Source organism: Cygnus olor, chromosome 25, assembly GCF_009769625.2.
Source record: "Cygnus olor isolate bCygOlo1 chromosome 25, bCygOlo1.pri.v2, whole genome shotgun sequence".
NCBI lineage: Eukaryota > Metazoa > Chordata > Aves > Anseriformes > Anatidae > Cygnus > Cygnus olor.
This window is the reverse complement of record NC_049193.1, coordinates 4,516,102-4,533,383: the sequence shown is the minus strand read 5'-3', so window position 1 is coordinate 4,533,383 and position 17,282 is coordinate 4,516,102. Positions and strand designations below refer to the sequence as shown.

General features: G+C 53.3%; 1 protein-coding gene, 1 pseudogene and 2 gene segments (V, D, J or C); 3 read left to right on the top strand and 1 right to left on the bottom strand.

The window, feature by feature from the left end:
* The first annotated feature begins 392 nt into the window (after positions 1–392).
* LOC121059535 lies at positions 393–3,142 on the top strand. The segment is given in 2 exon segments: positions 393–518; positions 1,009–3,142. Coding segments are annotated over 2 exon segments (390 nt in total).
* A 1,312-nt stretch (positions 3,143–4,454) lies between these two features.
* Positions 4,455–5,601, top strand: LOC121059458 (immunoglobulin kappa light chain-like). The gene is made up of 2 exons (XM_040536330.1): positions 4,455–4,730; positions 5,335–5,601. The coding sequence occupies exons 1-2, from the start codon at positions 4,455–4,457 to the stop codon at positions 5,599–5,601; spliced, it is 543 nt and encodes a 180-aa protein (XP_040392264.1).
* A 1,709-nt stretch (positions 5,602–7,310) lies between these two features.
* Positions 7,311–9,378, bottom strand: LOC121059517 (annotated as a pseudogene).
* A 4,697-nt stretch (positions 9,379–14,075) lies between these two features.
* Positions 14,076–15,183, top strand: LOC121059457. The segment is given in 2 exon segments: positions 14,076–14,190; positions 14,636–15,183. Coding segments are annotated over 2 exon segments (600 nt in total).
* Positions 15,184–17,282: the final 2,099 nt, after the last annotated feature.

The window sequence follows — 17,282 nt, the reverse complement described above, 5'->3', positions numbered from 1 at the left end:
GTTCAGGATGGCAGCGGGAGGCCACTGGGGACACTCGCCCCTTGCTGGGGCTGCCCACCTGCCAGAAGGGGCAAAAAGAGGGAAGCGCGCAGTGGCCATGTTGGTGTCCTTTTGCCTTACCGCTGACCAAGTGAAATGTCCCAGCCTTCACAGGCCTGCAGCTGTGAGCTAACTGCACAAGTGTGAAGCTCACAGTGCTGGAAAACCTGTGACTGGCAATGGGGAACCTGGGGCACAGCAAAGATTGGCTGGATTCCTTTCTGACTGCTTTAACCACTGGTCCATCCCCCTCTTGAGAGCCTTGCTGTGGCAGAGGTGTGCCCCAAGGAGCAGCACGGGGAGAGCTTTGCTCCACCCTCTGTGCTGAGGTTCAGAGGCTGCTTTGAGCTGGCAGAAGGGGAAGTGAACTCGCAAGCTTGAGCTCGCTTTTTCCAGGCACTCCGTGGGCACTCTGTGAAGGCGAGAGCGTGACATGGTCCTGCTTTTTCTGGCAGCCTTGATGGCACTGTCAGACTTTGGTGAGATGTGACATTCAGGAGGGCAAGCCAGGGACAAGATGGCATCCCCTCATTTCTGGAGGGGGGAAATTGGAGTCCTGCCTCCCTGGAAGAACTGCAAGTGCTTTCTGTAGGGAGAGCAGGGGCTGAAGACCAGTACAGGAGACGGTCTGAAAGATGTCAGGGGCAACGAGTGTACAGGGATGAATGGGCATCTGCACGTTTCCTTTGCAGATGCCTAGCATTCTTACATGCATTGTTGATAGGTATGTATGGACTCAAAGCCTGGTGAGGTACTGCTAAGAAGTCGGTAAGCTGACAGACTTGGGTATGGGAATTAAACAGCATCTGCAGAAAGAAGAGTGCATGTGTACTTAGCTCAGCATTTTACAGCCCGTGAAAAGGGAGATGGAGAGAGGAGACAGTGAGCAAGTTGGTGAAATGAGAGACACAGGAGAGGGAGAAGAGACAGACCTTCAAGCAGTGCTGAAATGCTGTTCTGTCTTTGCAGGTCATGCACAGGACTCTGTGCTGCAGTTTGCACAAGAAACTGCCATCCAGGTGGGACACAACGCTACTCTGCACTGCAATTTCTCCACCAGCAGCTCTGCTCCCTACATCTTCTGGTATCAGCAGCGCCTGACCCAGTCCCCTCAGTTCTTGCTGCAGGTGAGCAAGTCCAAGCCTCATGTGCATTCCGGGAGGATCTCCTCTGTGCTCTCCGTGGAGAACTCCCAGGTGCTTCTCCACGTGCAAGATGCCAGGCTCCAGGACAGCGCTGTCTACCTGTGTGCACTGAACCCACACTGGTGCCTGCAGCATGCAGCTTTATACAGGAAGGTGCGGGTGCTGTGAGGAGCAGCTCCCTCTCATCACAGTTTGCATGGAGCTCTGAGCTGAGCCTGCCCAGCAAGGACACGTGGGGCTTGTGGTGAGCCAGGTGTGAGTGGCAGCCCCTGCTCCTGATGCCTGGCAGTGTGGTTAGCATAACCAACAGTAAGGCAAATGTCCATAATGTGGAAGGGGGCTGTTAATGTGCACCCCTGCCCCCTAGTCTCTCCCTCTCACTGGCCCCAGCATGTGGAGACACCCACCATTGTGGTGAGAAAGGGCATTAGTGTTATCCATCTAGTAATTCAACTAGTAATTTATTTGTAGTAATCTTCAGGATTTTGTAGTAATTTTTAGTATTTCTAGTAATTTCTTATGTAATAATAAATCTCTAGTTATAACCACAACCTGTGGCCAGTCCTCCTTCTGCCAAGGATCCCTAAAGAACCTGCCAGTGTTCTGTAGTGTTGGGAGACAGACCTGGGTGTAGTCAGCAGGATCCTTCTGTTAGAATAATGAATGGTTCCCTTGATAAATGGGCCACACTGGGGAAGGGTTTTCTTGGAAATGGATGGCAAGATGCAAAGCAGGAATGGCTAAGGCCAATACACCACAATCCAAATGCATCAGGGAATGAATTTAATAAATGCAAAGATGCGTGTATGGTAAGGAAAGACAAAAGGAAGGAAGGAGTGTGCTGGTTGTTAGCTGCAACGTGGAAAATTGAGAAGGAATGGGCTGGAAGTTTAGAGGAAGAAAACAGAAGGTTGAAAAGGGAATATTCAGCCAAAGATACAGATGTTTTGGCTGTTGCAGAACAGTGCTTAGACGAAGTCGAGGACTTTTCAGCTTCTCACACTACCCTCCACCAAGGAGGCTGGAGGTGCAGATGAAGGTGGGAGGAGACACAACCAGGTACAAAGTCCAGATTTGTTACCCAGTGTACTATGAGCCAATCCACACACAACGTCAAGAGATTGTTTATTTCAGAATAGTGCAAGTCTGGGTACCTGGTGGTTTCCCACAAACCTGGCAGCCCTTAAGACTTTCCGTTCAGCTTTCATAAAACCCCTTCTCGATACATTTGCATGTTTGTACAATCCCCACCCCTCCAAATGGTTACATGATTAGCACAGTGCTGCCATGACAGAATCATTCTGCGCATCCTCAGAGAGCAAGGGTCCCTTGTTGGGCCGGGGTCTCCCAGCACACGGGAGTGATTTTTCCTCTTGTACTTAGGATAGTACTCGGTGAGTTCACACTAGAATACTCGTAATCTTTGTTTTTCAGCTGTCTATTCATATTGCGTTGCTAGGTGACATATTCAAGAGCCAAATGGAGCCAAACTCTTCTTGAACAAGTAAAAGAACACAGGGCAATGTACACAGTCTGGAACATGAAAAATTTGAACTAGAAATTGTGACTTTTGTTGCTTTTCTTGAGGGTGGATTGTGAATGTAGATGGATGCCAGCAAGAGTGGCCTTCCAGTACTGATTAAAATACCATTAGTTGGAGGTAACACAAGAAAGAAAAAGGGAATAGCATAGGCAAAGTTTTTTTCTGATGCTGGGAACCCTGAGTTATGGAGCTGTACTGGGACTGCCTGGGACAGAATTAACGTTCCCCACAGCAGCCCCTAGAGTGCTGTGCTCTGCACTTGGAGCTAGAACTCCACTGCCATCACACCAATGTTTGGGCAATTATGGAGCAGTGCTGGCACAGCATCAAGACACTTTCTCCAACCCCTTCAAAGCCAGGAAGTGGAGGGTGGGCAAGAGGAGGGAGGAGACATCGCCAGGGCAGCTGACCTAAACCAACCAAGGGGATATTCCATACCATGTGATGTCACACTCAGCAATTAAAGTTGGGAAAGGGGAAGGAAAGCGGGGAGCTCTCATTATGAAGACATCTGTCCTCCCAAACGACCGCTATGAGTATTGAGGCCCTGCTTCCCAGGAGATGACCAAACATCACTTTTTGAGGGGAAGTAGAGAATAATTTTCTTTTCTCTCTGTGCTTTCTGGCGGCCCTTGCTTACTTTTCTCTCTCAGTGACATTTCTCGTCACTGAATCTCCCCTTGTTCCCCCAGCAGAGTCATTTCCGGCAGTTCTCTTCTCTCAGGGCTGGGAGGTGCTTTTCTGACTCTCTCTCCCACAGCAAACAGGAGGGTCGGTCTCAGCATGCACCACGGGTATCTCGTCCTCACTGCCTTCCTGGGGCAACTGCTGGGTAAGTGCTGGCTTTTAATCAAGACATAAATCTTCTTTCCCCAGGAAGCCCTCATCAGCCTTACCAGGTTTATATGGGGACCAACTCTTGAATCACAGGGAAAATGTTGGTAAGTGTTGGCTCCCATTTCTGGTTCTTGGACTGGTTCCTTCAAGATGCTGTTATTCTTCAAAATAAGAAGAAAACACAGAGAGGAGAGACCTGAAGCACGTTTCCTGTTTTTTTTGTCCTTTCAGTCCATTTCTCTCTGCCTCTCTCTTCTGGTCCACCTACTGTCACCAGAGAAGATTTCATCAGTCTCTGCAATCCCTCATTTCTCCCTTTCCTATACAAACAGCCAGATTGTGTCCAAGTGGATACAGGGACATTAAAGCTCTCCTCCCATGGACATTACCAGGGTGTCCAGTCTGTCTTCTGCCTGATGTGTTCCTGCCATGGTCTCCAATGTCCTCCTGCTTGCCAGCACAGCCAGGGCTCCCTCCTGCCACCACTCACCTCAGCCTTGTTTATATTGGTGGGACTTAGAGGCCCCTGAGATGACGGGGATGAGGAAGCAGGTTGAACCTTTTCCCAGTAGCTGCATGGGCGCCTCAACCTGCTGGAGGATGCTGGACCCAGCACACAAAGCCAGGCATGACAGGCTGTGCCCTGGTCCTCTGGGCAGAAGGAGAGCAGGCAGGAGGAGCAGGCACACAGCACAGCTCTCACAGGGTCCACTCTTCGCCAGAGAGCTCTGAGCTCTGTCCCCAAACCACCTTGCTGTGCCCCGGCCTCAGGACCTTTCAGCCCAGTAAAGGACAGGGAGACTTATCTCCCACAGGTCTGAATTCACTCCTCTTTGGCTGCCTGGAGATTTCCCCACAGAGCTGCTGACCTTCTCTTTCTTCCAGAAACCATGGGACAGGTGTCCGTCACCCAGCAAGAAGGACAAGTCACCGTGGAGCAGGGAAACACCTTCCAGACCAATTGCACATACCAGAGCTCCAACTTTGTAGGCTTGCTCTGGTACCAGCAGAAGAAGGGACAAGCCCCTCAGCTGATTTCTTCTCAAGCAGGAAAGGGCACCAAGCAGAAGGACCGTTTCACCACGGAGCTGAACACTGACGGGAAACACAGTGTTCTGCGGCTGAAGGAAGTTGAGCTCTCTGACAGCGCCTTGTACCTCTGTGCTGTGAGTGACACCCTGGTGCAGGGAGCTGCCCTGGCTGAGCAACAACCCCGGATGGGGAGGGGATGTGTCTGTGCAAGGCAGAGCTCTGGGATGGGGCCCTCAGCTCTCCCCTGGCTGCACTGCTTCCCCTGTTCACTCCAAGATCTGACAGCCAGATCCTCTTTCTCAAACGGGCTGGTGTCTGTGGCTGTGCAGAGAGGGCTGACCCTGACTGGCTGACCTGGACCGCAGGGCTCTACTTTCCTCTCTTCCCGGTCTGACAGAATAGGGCAGAGCCTGCTGGGAAATAAGACTCCCCTAGGGGCTGGCTCTCAGCCCCTCAGCCCCAGGGTGAGTAAATTCCTGCCAGCCCATGATAAAGTAGCTTGCTTCAAGCCCTGGCCAGCCCAGCCCAGAGACCCCTAGAAGTAGTTCTGACAGAGATTTGCAGGCTTCTTCTCTCTCTTCAGTGAGTCAGTCAATAAACTGGAGTTGCATCCCAGCCACCAGGTTTTCTCCAGACCTTCAGCCAGTTCATGTCCAAAGCCTGTGCCTAAGGGACAGAACAAATAGAGCAGCCCTTAGTGCCAAAGGCCCAAGAGCTCTCCATGTTCATCACCGTAAGCAATCAGAGCAAGAGATAAATGAAGACCTACAGCCCACTGAGTTCGTTGACGTCTCCTCAGGGGAGCTGGAGGCATGTGTGATCATCCTCAGCCCCTGCACAGGGAGCAGTGTCATAATGACCAGCTCCTGCGGCAGTGGGGCATTGCATGTCTGGGACAAGCTGGGTGTCCTGCAGGCTGCAAATGCCAAGACCTCGCAGGAGAAACGAGGCTGTGCTGATGAAGCTTCCTCCATCTCACAAAGCATGCTCAATGTGGTGTTTTGATGTCCTCAGACTTGAGGAAACTCTTTTGTCTGCTTGCAAGAGCAAGAAGCAAAGCAACCCGGAGAAAGAAAAGCTTGGCCCAGGCAGCTCCCAGCAGGGGGCAGCCATGGGCCCTCTTTCCTCTGTGCTCTCGGGGAAGGCAGCACCAGGCTCAGCCTTGTCTCAGCAGGGGTCTGATCTACCCCCGGGATCATTGCCCCAAGGATTCTCTGGACACATTGAACACCTCTGCAGGAACAATGCCTTCCCTCCTGTTCTTGTCTGGGAACATGGCTGGAGCTGATCTAACAGCTGTTAAATTCCAGGTTGAGAATCGGAATGATGCAATTAATATTGGAATAAAAATGTTCCATCAAGGAAAACATTTAAAACTTCTTTCTCATCATGTTCTTCTGAGCTTTCCGTGAACCTGTTCAGAAAAAGCTGAACTGGGAAATGTAGAGAGTAAAAATACTTCTAAAATTTCATTTATTTTTTGTTTCTTTTGCAACGTTCTGAAGCTTAATTTCTCTTCACTTTGATTGAAAAAACAATCACTGGGTTGATACTGATGATAGTGTATAGCAGTATTTCTGTTGTCTGGCTGGAATTTTTATGGGTTGGGAGCTTCTTTTACGCAGAAAATTACTGTACATGATACAGCACCGTGGGACACGAAGAAATATTTCACTAGCAATTAAAACAAAAATAATATTTCTTTTCAAAGATGAAATAAATAAAAATAAAACATTAATATTTCTAATGAAAGACTGTAATTTGTAGCTCACTTCCAGGAGGGTCGTGAAGTGAAGAGTGGGTGGATGGATGCCTGGAGAAGGATGGACAGCTGTTTGTATGGCTGTCTCTATGGAAGTAGAGTGTGAGGGAGAGAGGGCAGATGGAGGGAAAATGAGAGATCAAGAGAGGCCATGAGAGGCAAGGATGAGGCTTTTTGTTGATGTTTTCTGCTGCTCTTATTGCAACATGAAACCTCAGTCTGACATCATCCCCTTCTGAAACCTTAGAGCCATGGCAAAGGAGAACAGGACCTTTGGGACTGAATTCATTCTTCTGAGCTTATCAGACCATCCCGGCTGGCACATCATCCTCTTTGTCATTACCTTCTCCTCATCTCTCTGAAGGCTATGGGGAATGGCCCCCCTTTGTCACTGTGGGGAGTGACCAGCCCCCGAGTAGCCCAATGCACTTTTTCCTCAGCCCGCTCACCTTCTTGGAGAACTTGTACTCCACCACCATTGCTCCCCAAACACTGGAGACTTTCCATGTCATCAGGTGAACCATTTGTGTTTCCAGCTGCCTGGCATAGACATTTTTTCCCCTTCTCCAGGGTATCACTGAGTTTCTCATCTTCACAATGTTGCTCTCCGATTGCCACGCATGAGGCATTGCATTACACCTCAGTCATGAGAAAGAAACTCTGCTTCCTGCTCTCCTTCGGAGCATGGGGGTACCAGGAACACCATTGTCCATTTCTGCTCTGGTGCTGGGCCTCTTCTGAGCCTGGCCTGTGGGGCTATAATGCTGAGCAAGATCCTTGACTGTATCTGAACACTTTCCCTGTTCCCTTGTCTTTCACTCACCTGGATATCTGCACCCACAGAATGTCTTTTCTGGAGCACGGTGGGGTTGTGCCACCTATGGGGCCTCTGAGTTCCAGGGCCTGATGAAAGCTGATCCATGCTTGGGGAAAAGAAAGCAAGACCGAGCAGCCATGAGTGTCTGGGCATCAGTCCCTGTCCTGGGCCTGCCTTCATAAAAAAGGAGTTGCGTTCACAGGGACTGGGGGCTCCAGTGTGTGGCCTGATGTGACTGGTAGCAGTATGAACTTGTGGATCCCCTCAGCCCTACGCGTCTTGGCAACAGCTGGGCCATGCCAGATGCTGTGCTGAAGGGTGATAGGGATGCACAGGGAAGCTCTACCTGCTCTCCATGCCCAGACATGATGCCCATGATCAGGTGGTGGAGGAAAGGTGAAAGTGGAGTAGAGACAGAGGGCCATCCCCAAGACAATTAACCATTCCCAGTTTCTGCAGTCCTTTGGGATCATCTTTGTCTGAGCCTCCATCCCCAGCACAGCTCCACCCAAAGCAAGAGGAACACTCTTCCCCAAGAGCTGGGGCCTCCAATGTCAACAGCACTTGTCTAGGCGGAGACGTCACAAGTCAAGGACTGGTATCCATTGGCTGTGGAAGAACTAGGCATGTCTTCCTCAGCTTCAACAGACAGTGCCTGAAAGATGAATTGCTGTAGTATGTACCACCCTCCGGTGCCTAGGGGAATGGAGCAGTGCCCTCAACCTATTCCCACTAAGGAATGGTTTTCCCTCTTGGCCATCTGTATGCAGAGGAAAAGACCACACAGGGACACACTCAGGGTTGCTGCAAATGTTTATCAAGTGTCAGGAGGGAAATGAGGTGACTCCAAGAGGAGGCCCCGAGATCGTAGCACAGCAGGAGCAGACAAAAAAAATCTGTTCAGCTTTTCCAATGGCAGACTTGCAACAGGGCATCAATCGACCTGGCCCACAAGGGGATGGGGGCTAGCAGGTCACTCCAGGCTGGTTTCTGGGGGCCTCACGGAAAGCAGAGGGCAACAAAGAAAAGAAAGAAAGAAAAAGAGTGTGTGGAAATCAGGATAGGTATACATCGGCCATGTAGTCATAGAATCCAGGCTGGCCCCTTCCTGTCTGTCTTTACAGGACAAGCCAGAGATGGTCAGGTCCTCTTAAAACAAGGGCAAGAGGTCTGTTCTTCTGTCCATTTTTGTCCAGCAGCGTGATCTGAGTTCCTGGGGTCCTGGTCTGGGGCACTGTCTGGCATCTTTAGCAGGGGCGGCACCTGCTGCCACAGTAGCGGCTGGTAATACAGGAGAGGTCACAGCACCCGGAGTTGATGGGGACTCCGTCACAGCTGAGGATGCTGCCAACGGCGGCGGAGGTGGAGGATCCCACAACGGTGTTCTGCGGGAAGGAGCTGAGGATGGGGCCGGGCAGGGTCACCACCACGGGAGAGGGCTCAATGACGATGGTGGAGTTCTGGCACTGCCTGACGCAGGGCTCATTGCAGCTGCTGGCCAGCGGGGTCGGGCCGCAGGGCTGGCATGGCCGGCACTGGTCGTAGCAGGACATGTCTGGGGGCAGGAGGTGCACCTGGGAGAGAGGGCAGGGAGGAAGCAGAACATGGGCATGCATGAGGTACAGCCTGTCACCACACCCTGAGGGAACCAAGGCACAGGCAGTGCTGTGAGCTGGAGGCTGTGCAGGGATGTGCCAGGGCTTCTTGGCCTCTTCCTGCCAGAGCCCAAGAAGAACCACCAGGGCTTGGCTACACTCTAGGATCCAGCCCAGGAGCCATCATACTGAAGGCCCAGTCTTCCTCCATGACAAACCTTCTACCCCTTGACTCTCCCACAACCAGCAGCCCCAAGATTTGGCATGGAACACAGCTGATAGCAGCTGAAAGGTCCATGGAACTGAGTCCTCCCGTGGGAGAGTGAGGGGGACAAGAAGGGGCTTCACACTCACCTTGTTCCCAAGGAGAAGAAGGCCAGAGAAGTGGATGAGAGAGCACGGAGCTCAGCTGGCTTTTATAGTGGGCCTTAGCTGCCCCATGCCCAGAGGCATCCCTTGAAGCAGGGACTACTTTCTGACAAGCTACTCGTGCATGCAAAACATCCCACCTAATGATACGGGATGTGTGTTGCCTTCCTGTGATGCTGCTTTTCATTTCCTGCTTTATGCCCTTTCCCCAGAGAAGGCAACTTCTGAGTGGCAGGTAGGGAGGCCCAAGTATTTCCAGGCAACACCAGTCAGTGTGGGCAGAAGACTCAGCTCACGTGCTGGAAGAGTCCAGGAAAGGCAAATGAGGTCAGTCTGGGTGACTCCCTAGGGGCTCTCTGGGAACCTTTTGGCTACAGGTGACCCAGCTCCTGCCTGTGACCCTACCCCTCCTGACACTGCCCTCAGGGAAAACCTGCTGGCCTGTTTTGCCTTCCTCCTGCTCTGACCCAGGGATGTCTATATCGGGAGAGAGGTTGTGCAGGGCCCTTTCTGGATCACAAAAGAAAGGCCCAACAGGACGTTGTCTGTTTTAGTTAGAAGGAATAAGAAGATGAATGTAGACAGAAAGTAAACCTTTCATGGGCAGGTGACCCTGCCTTCTACCAGCATCGGATAGAGCCGGGTGGGTTTTCCCAAGACACACAGTGCAGATCCTGTCCATAGAGAATTCCTTCTTCACTCCCATAACTTCATGCCTTTCAGTTATTGTTTTAAAACATAAATAAAATCATACACCTCCCCCTTACATGATGCAAGCTTCTTTCTGTCATGACACCCACCAGTGATCAGTAGGGGCACTCCAGCACTTTCCCTTACCACTGCTACTCAGGCTAACAAATGGGATTCTCAGGCCTCAAGTGCAAGGCCCAAGAAAGCTGACGTCGTCTTGTCAAGAGCCCTGGCTCCAGTGCCTTCTGCAAGGCTCCCAGTCCACCTCCCCTCTCTACCACGTCAAACCATGTACTTTGACCAAATGCTGTCCAGAATCTTTGCTGCACACTGTGTCATGTTCATGCACATGTTCCTCTCTTGTGGGCACTTGCCTGTACTGGGGCTGCCTGGGACACAGTTAACATTCCCCACAGCAGCCCCTAGATTGCTGTGCTCTGCGCTTGGAGCTAGAACAGCATTGCCATCACACCAACGTTGGGGCTATAGTGGAGCAGTGCTGGCACAGCATCAGGACTCTCTCCAAGCCCCCCAAAGCCAGGAGGTAGGGGGTGGGCAAGAGGTGGGGAGGGGACATCACCAGGGCAGCTGACCTAAACCAACCAAAGGGATATTCCGTACTCGAACACTCAGCAGTAAAGATGTGAAAGGGGAAGGAAAACCAGGGGTGGGCATATTGAGTCTGTGCTTCCAAACACATGGACAAACATTACTTGCTGATGGGAAGTGGAGAATAAATTTTTCTCAATTTGTTTCAAAATGGCCTTCGCTCATTGTTTTTTTTTCTTCTTCTTCTTCTATCTTCTTCTTTTTTTTTTTTCCTTTAATTATGTTATCCCTATGTCAACTTTTAAGCCCTTTAGCTTAAATCACATTCTCTCCCCACAGCTTCCTTTCAGCAGGGGGTGTGAGAGAGCTGTGTGGTGGACTTTAGTTGGCCATCAGTGTGAAACTACGACAGCCTGTGTGTTGCACTGGTGCAAGTGTCTGTGGGTGCAGTCTCGCATGATTCCACGCAGGTGTGCATGAGCAGGTGTGTGTCTGTGAGAACTGTGTGGCCCCCCTCACAAGAAAATGGGCTGGTCACCACAGGGCATTCTCCACTGCTCTGTCCATGAGCTCCAGAGAGCAGCCAGGGCAAGAAGGAACTTGAGAACAGCTGAACAATCACAGAACAAACCCAGCCCAGAAGTGCCCACAGCACACATGCTGAAATGCAGCCTTCTGTATCTGTAGCCCACTGCCTCCCGACCCTAGGAAGTTCACTGCCAATTTCAGTCCCCAACAAGGATGGGCCCACAACAGTTTGGATCCTTACTTCAATTCTGTAACACAAGATTCAGAGTGTAAGAGCATGGTGGCGGTCACCCCTCCCTGACTCTCCAGGCCAGGACACAGCTGCACTCCCCATGGCTGGAGAGTTCAAAAGGGTGGTGTTAGCTTTATGTACAGGGAGACAGGCTGAGAAATCCTGCCCTCTTCGAGCAGGCCCAGCCCTACGTAGATCTGCTGCCGGTGCGCTGTCAGTGGTGTCTGGGGTGGGACAGAGGTCCCCATGGGGAAACCAATGCCACACATACTTCTGTGACTCATGGGCCTGGAGCTGAGTCATGCAGGGGCTGAAACCTTGGGCAGAAGTGGCATTGAACCAGAGGAACATGGGTCCTATTTACCCTGAAGGCGGTCATTCGGACTGCTCAGGAAGCATGGGGCAACATGCACAGTCACCACATCTCAGCCTTGGAGGGATGCTGTTGACAGATCACTGTTTCTGTTAATTCCCACTGTGACCCTTGATCACATACCGATATCATTCATGACATCAAAAGCTGATGGAGGGAACAGCACTCATGCACACTGCTGCTCATGTAGAAAGATGCATGAACTCATGGGTGCACTCACAGACACTCCTGGATGCATACTGAAGTATATTTGGGCACACACAGACAGGTATGTGTGCACACAGGGAAGAAAGCAAATGCTGCTCTCCTGAACTCCAGGGTTCTGATCTGACTTTCTCCTGTCTCTGAAGGAACATCCTGGCTTGCTGAGGCCCTGCTGTGTTTTTCCTCCAGAAGATATCGAGTGGTGGAAGACCATGAATCCTGAGCAGCAACTCCACCTCCTCCTTCCTCCTGCCCCTGGTAGCTTCCCACAGGGGTGAGGGGAAGGTCTACAGAGCGGTTTCTTTTGTTGCTGCTGGGTTTGTCTGAGAGCTGAGAGCTACTGCTCTTCATTCTGGACTCAGCCATCTACCTCTTGATCCAGACTGGGAATACACTCGTGATGGTGGAGCCCAACCAGCGCTTGCATCCTTCCGTGTAGTTTATCTTTGGAAACCTCCCATTCACTGACATGTGCCACGTCTTGGTCGGGATGCCTCTTATGCTTTTAGATGCCTTCTCTGCAGATAGGACAATTTACTTTTCCAGCTGTGTGCTCTGGCTCCTCTTCCTCCACTAGTGGGCCTACACTGGGATGTCCTCTTCACACTCATGACCTATGACCAAGCTGTGTGCATCTACCACCCACTGCAGTACTCCAGTCTGGTGGGAGGCCTGTGGGCTGAGCTCCTGCTCCCCTCCTTGGCACAAGTGGCACTCACCCTTCGTTTGCCCTGCTCTGGCCCTACACAATCACAGCTTCTTCTGGGACTTGCTATCTGTCATGCAGCTGGCTTCTGCAGAGAGCTTCTGGATTGGTGTGCTCCTTGACTCCAACAGCACCACCAGTTTTCCTGTCCTCCTTGAGCTCCTGCAGGGTGCTCCTGGTCTCCCTCTGAATGTAGTCATGTGAGGAGACACAAGACACTGTCTGCTTACTCTCACTCGGCTGCACTTGTGTCATGCCAGGGGCTACATTCCCTCCTCTAAACAAAACCCATTCCCAATGTCTCCCTCAACAAAGTGGTGTCCATCTTCTCCAGGGCTGTGATGCCCCTGCTCCATGCAACAATCTACAGCCTAAGGACCGAAAAGGTAAAGGAAGCCATGGGAAACCTGAGAAACAGAGGGAGGTTGTTTGTTTGTTTCCTCTGCTGTGTTCTCTGTCTCTGCTTTCAGGGCCATGCCGTTTTCTCTACTCTCTTCCGCAATGGAGGTCTTGGGGAAGCTGCCATCACTGCTTCCACACCAGCCCTTATTTTCTTTCTTACCTTTCAGCTACTCCCTCCTTGTTTCCTACCCTAGAAGCAGCCCTTCAGCACTTGCGAGGGGGGCAGAGAGAAAGAACAGCAGGAAGCTGGAAACAACACACAGGGATACAAACCTGACTGACAGATGACGAGGGAGGCAGTGAGGAGACCAAATGTGGGCAGTCACACCACTTGGGGGGCGTACATGGGGCTGTGGATATGTTTATGCCACTGAGGTTCTAAGATCGGGGACCTTGTCAATTGGGATGCTAAGAAAAGAGGAGGCATTCAACAAGCATACAGAGACCGAGACCAGAGAAAACAAACACAGAGGCAATGACAAGAGACAAACCTCACCATTCACACCAGTTGTTGGCCTATCAAGAAACTACAGGTGCCACTGCCAGGAAGATCAGCCTGGGTCTTGCATCTCCTACAGCTGTGGGCCAGGACACAGGCTGGGATGGGTGCAGGACAGACCTATACAACCCCATGAGGGGATGTGCAGGGCAAGGGGAGCCAGGAGGAGCACACGAGGGCAGACAGAGCAGGGTGTAAAAGGGGCTGCTCCATGCACTTGTGTGGCTGGGCCCTGCATCTGAGCACTGTTGTCTGTCCTGTCCTCTTCTGGAATCTGTCCTTACCTCTGCATAATCTCGCTTTGTCCTGTGTGCACATGTGCTGCAAGGAGAAAGTGCCAGCTCCTTGTGGAGCAGCAGGAGTGGATTTGGTGCCAGGTGCTGCAGTCAAATGGAGTTAGGCCACGCCTGGCCTGTGCTCTCAGCTGCTGGAGCCAGGAGGTTCCTGGTGCAGCTCCTGGAGCAGGGGAAGGGTGTCTCAGACTCTGCTTGCCCATCTTGCTGGGCATACTGCAGGTAGGCAGCTGCTTTGCCACTCCCTCTCCTTTTCCCTCACCTCCCCTCTGCTTCCCTCCTCTTCTTCCCCTCCCCACGCCTCCGCGTCCCGGGCTGGGCTGCAGGACGGGCAGAGCCCCGCTGGCAGCAGCCCAAGCCCTGCCCGCCCACAGGCGCCCAGCACTCGCAGCCCGGGCCAGCCCCCGAGCGGCCCCGGGGCGGAGCTGGCGGCGCCGGGCGGCGGCGGCGGGGAGGAGGTGCCGCGGGCGGAGCAGAGCCGGGGCTGGCGGGGGCAGCGCGGCGCGGGCGGCGGAGCGGCGGGATGCGGCAGGGCCGGGCCGCAGGGCTGGCGGGGCTGGCCGCGGTGCTCCTGGGTGCGCGGGGCTGCCGGCGGCGGGGACGGGACGGGGGCTGCGGGGGGCCGGGGCCGCCCTCGCTGCTGGCCCGCCGGCTTCTTACGGACCTCGCTCCCCTCTGTCCTCCCTCTGCAGCCATCCCGTCTGCCTCCAGCGAGCTCAGCCGGCCGTTCCCTCCCACCTTGCCTTGCTCCCTGCCTTCCTCCTCTCCTTTCGGCACACCCCCACTCATTCCTGCCTGCTTCCCTTCTCCTCCTGGCTCGGCTCGGACCCTCCTTCCAAACAGCCCTGCTCCGACCTGGTCCCCAAATAACCATTCCCAGAGAAATGCCTTTGTGTGCTTTCTTCTGAGAAAATGCTCCCATCAGCTGTCAACCGTTTCCTTCTCCCCTCTCCCCTTGTGTGATATTTTGGTGGCAGTAAAGCCCTTTTCTGAGTTTTCTCCTCCTTTTCTTCTTGGCAGTGGCTGCAGGCAGAGCCCAGGTGCAGCAGGAGCCACGGGCAGAGACCAGGGAGGGCACCGGCATCAACATCACCTGCTCACACCCCAACATCCAGTCAAACGACTACATCTATTGGTATCGTCAGCTCCCGGACCGAGGACCCGCATTCCTCGTGTGGGCTTCTAGTGGCTCCAAAGCACTGACGGACCTGGCAGGGCGGCTATCGGTGGCAGCAGACCGCCGGTCCAGCACCCTGTGGCTCGCCCGGCCCCGGCTTCAGGACGCGGCGGTGTATTACTGCGCCCTGAGAGCCACGGGGAGAGGAGCCGGGGCTGCGGCCGGGCAGGAACCGTGGCGGGCGGGGCCGGGCGTGTGTGGCGGGGGCGAGGCAGGGGCACAGCCCCCAGGGGGCGCTGCCGCTCCGCCCGCCGGGACCACGTCGCCCCGCAGCCCCGGGGGGCCCCCGCCAGCCCGGCCCTGGCCCGTCCCCACTGAGCCCCTTCGGTTCTTCTGGGTAGGACGCTGGAGGTCCGGTGTGGGTCGGACCCAGCTGGGTGTGAGGGGTTAGGACGGCACACCCAGCGATGTGGAGGAGTGAGTGGAGGGGCACATCTGACTGCATGAGCTGTGTGTGGCACCAGAGACCTCCACACAGTCCAGTTCCCACTGCTCCTTTCAAGTTGCTAACACCTTGCAGAGAGAGGCCTGCAAATCAGCAGGTGTTGAAATTTGACACAGAGATGCAAAGCTTCCTTCCCTCCCCATCTGCACCATGTTTGTAGTTCCTGGGAGCCCTTCCCAGGGGCCCTGGCCAGCAGCTTTGGCATGGAGGGCACCTTCTGCCTGAGTAGCAGCTGGCAATGCCAGAGACATCCAGTCCTGCTGAATGCTTTCATTAAGGCCACGAGCAGTCGGAAGGAGGGCACCCTTGGCCAGTTTGTGCATGGTCCCCGACCAGGGCACACAGGTGGTGACAGCATAGGTGACAAGGGGGCTTCGGAGAATGCAGGAAGGCTGGAGAAGGGGGCTGACCAGAGCCTCAGGATGGTGCAAAGGAGCAAAGAAAAGCATTTTCCTCTTGGGCAGGAAGCACCCCCAGAGTAATGCGGGGTGGGGGCTGGCTGCCGAGGAAGCAGAGCCTCAGGAAAGGGTTTTGGTGCAGGAGGCACCCAGCCACACACGAGGCAGCAGCGCGCCCTTGCAGCAGAGGCAGCCAAGGGCCTGCGGAGCTGGGGGGGTCAGGGGGTGGTCCGGGGTGGATGGGGGCGAGGTGGGTCACAGCCGCAGCCAGGCCCGCTGGGGGGCACTGCTGCTGCTTGGAAGTCCCCTTGCAGGGCCTGGAGTTCAACGGGACTGGCCTGAGAGGGCATCGGGGCAGTTATATTGGGTTTCCTCAGTTTTCTGTAGTGGTCACATTTTAAGATCTTGTTGTACAGGATTTGTCCCAAGCCCAAATCCAGCACATTACTTCAAGCACAGCCTTGCTAGCTGGTCGAAGGAAGTGATTGTCCCACTGTACTCTGCGCTGGTGTGACCTCACCTCGAGTACTGTGTGCAGTTTTGGGCACCAAAGTACAAAAAAGACATGAAACTATTGGAGAGTGTCCAGAGAAGGACTACAAAGATGGTGAAGGTTCCAGAGGGGAAGACATTTGAGGAGCGGCTGAGGTCACCTGGCCTGTTCAACCTGGAAAAGACGAGGCTGAGAATTCATCGTGGTCTACAGCTTCCTTACAAGGGGGAGTAGAGTGGCAGGCGCTAATCTATTCTCTCTGGTAACCAGCAATGGGACCCAAGGGAATGGAGTCAAGTTGCGGGAAAGTTCAGTTTGGATATCAGGAAGTGGTTCTTCACTGAGAGGGTGGTCACACACTGGAACAGGCTCTGCAGGGATGTAGTCACGGCACCAAGCCTGTCGGAGTTTAAGAAGCGGTTGGACTATGCTCTTAGTCATACGATCTTGGGTAGACCTGTGTGGTGCCAAGAGTTGGACTCGATGATCCTTATGGGTCCCTTCAAACTTGGGATATTCTGTGATTCTATGATTCTACCTTTGGTGCTGAGATAACGTCCTGGCAATACAAGAAATGTCAGTGCTGGACACTCGCTCTAATGACACCTTTTGGAACCTTGAACGATACAGTGACTACACCATACCTCATCCCACCCCATCAGGACACAGCCAGACTGCTGGGTTGCTGCACCACAGGGTTCCTCACCAATTTCTGGGGACTTGCTTAGAAGGTAATGTTCCCAGGTTGTGGAGGAAGGAAAGAGAAGAGGGGTCAGAAACAGGGTGCAAGTTGTTCCCAGAAGAAAAAGAACCGTCCCCAGAGAAATGAGGACCCCAGGAGGTGATGTAAAACCCCAGCGGGGCAAAAGCCCTGAAGACTCTACATGGGCCATCAGGAGTTTGCAGAAGAGCAGGCGTTTCTCACTGAAGAAGGAAGGATGCCACTGAAGGATCAGTGCAGGAACAGACCCTTTCTACCACAGGGACCAAAAAGCCACCATGTTCCCCAGCTGTGCAGATGTTGGCTGCAGAAGCAATACTGTCACTGGTGGAGAAGGACCCCAGCCAGGTATTTCAAACACTCCAGGAACAAGCATTTTCTCCTCCCCCTTTCATTCTTTGTTCCCCTTGCCAAGTCATTTCCTGCAGCTCTG

Coding starts and splice junctions, on each gene's coding strand:
- LOC121059458 (XM_040536330.1), top strand. CDS start 4,455: ATGGGACAGGTGTCCGTCACCCAGCAAGAAGGACAAGTCACCGTGGAG. Junction 4,731..5,334: donor GCGCCTTGTACCTCTGTGCT/GTGAGTGACACC, acceptor CATCACCGTAAG/CAATCAGAGCAAGAGATAAA.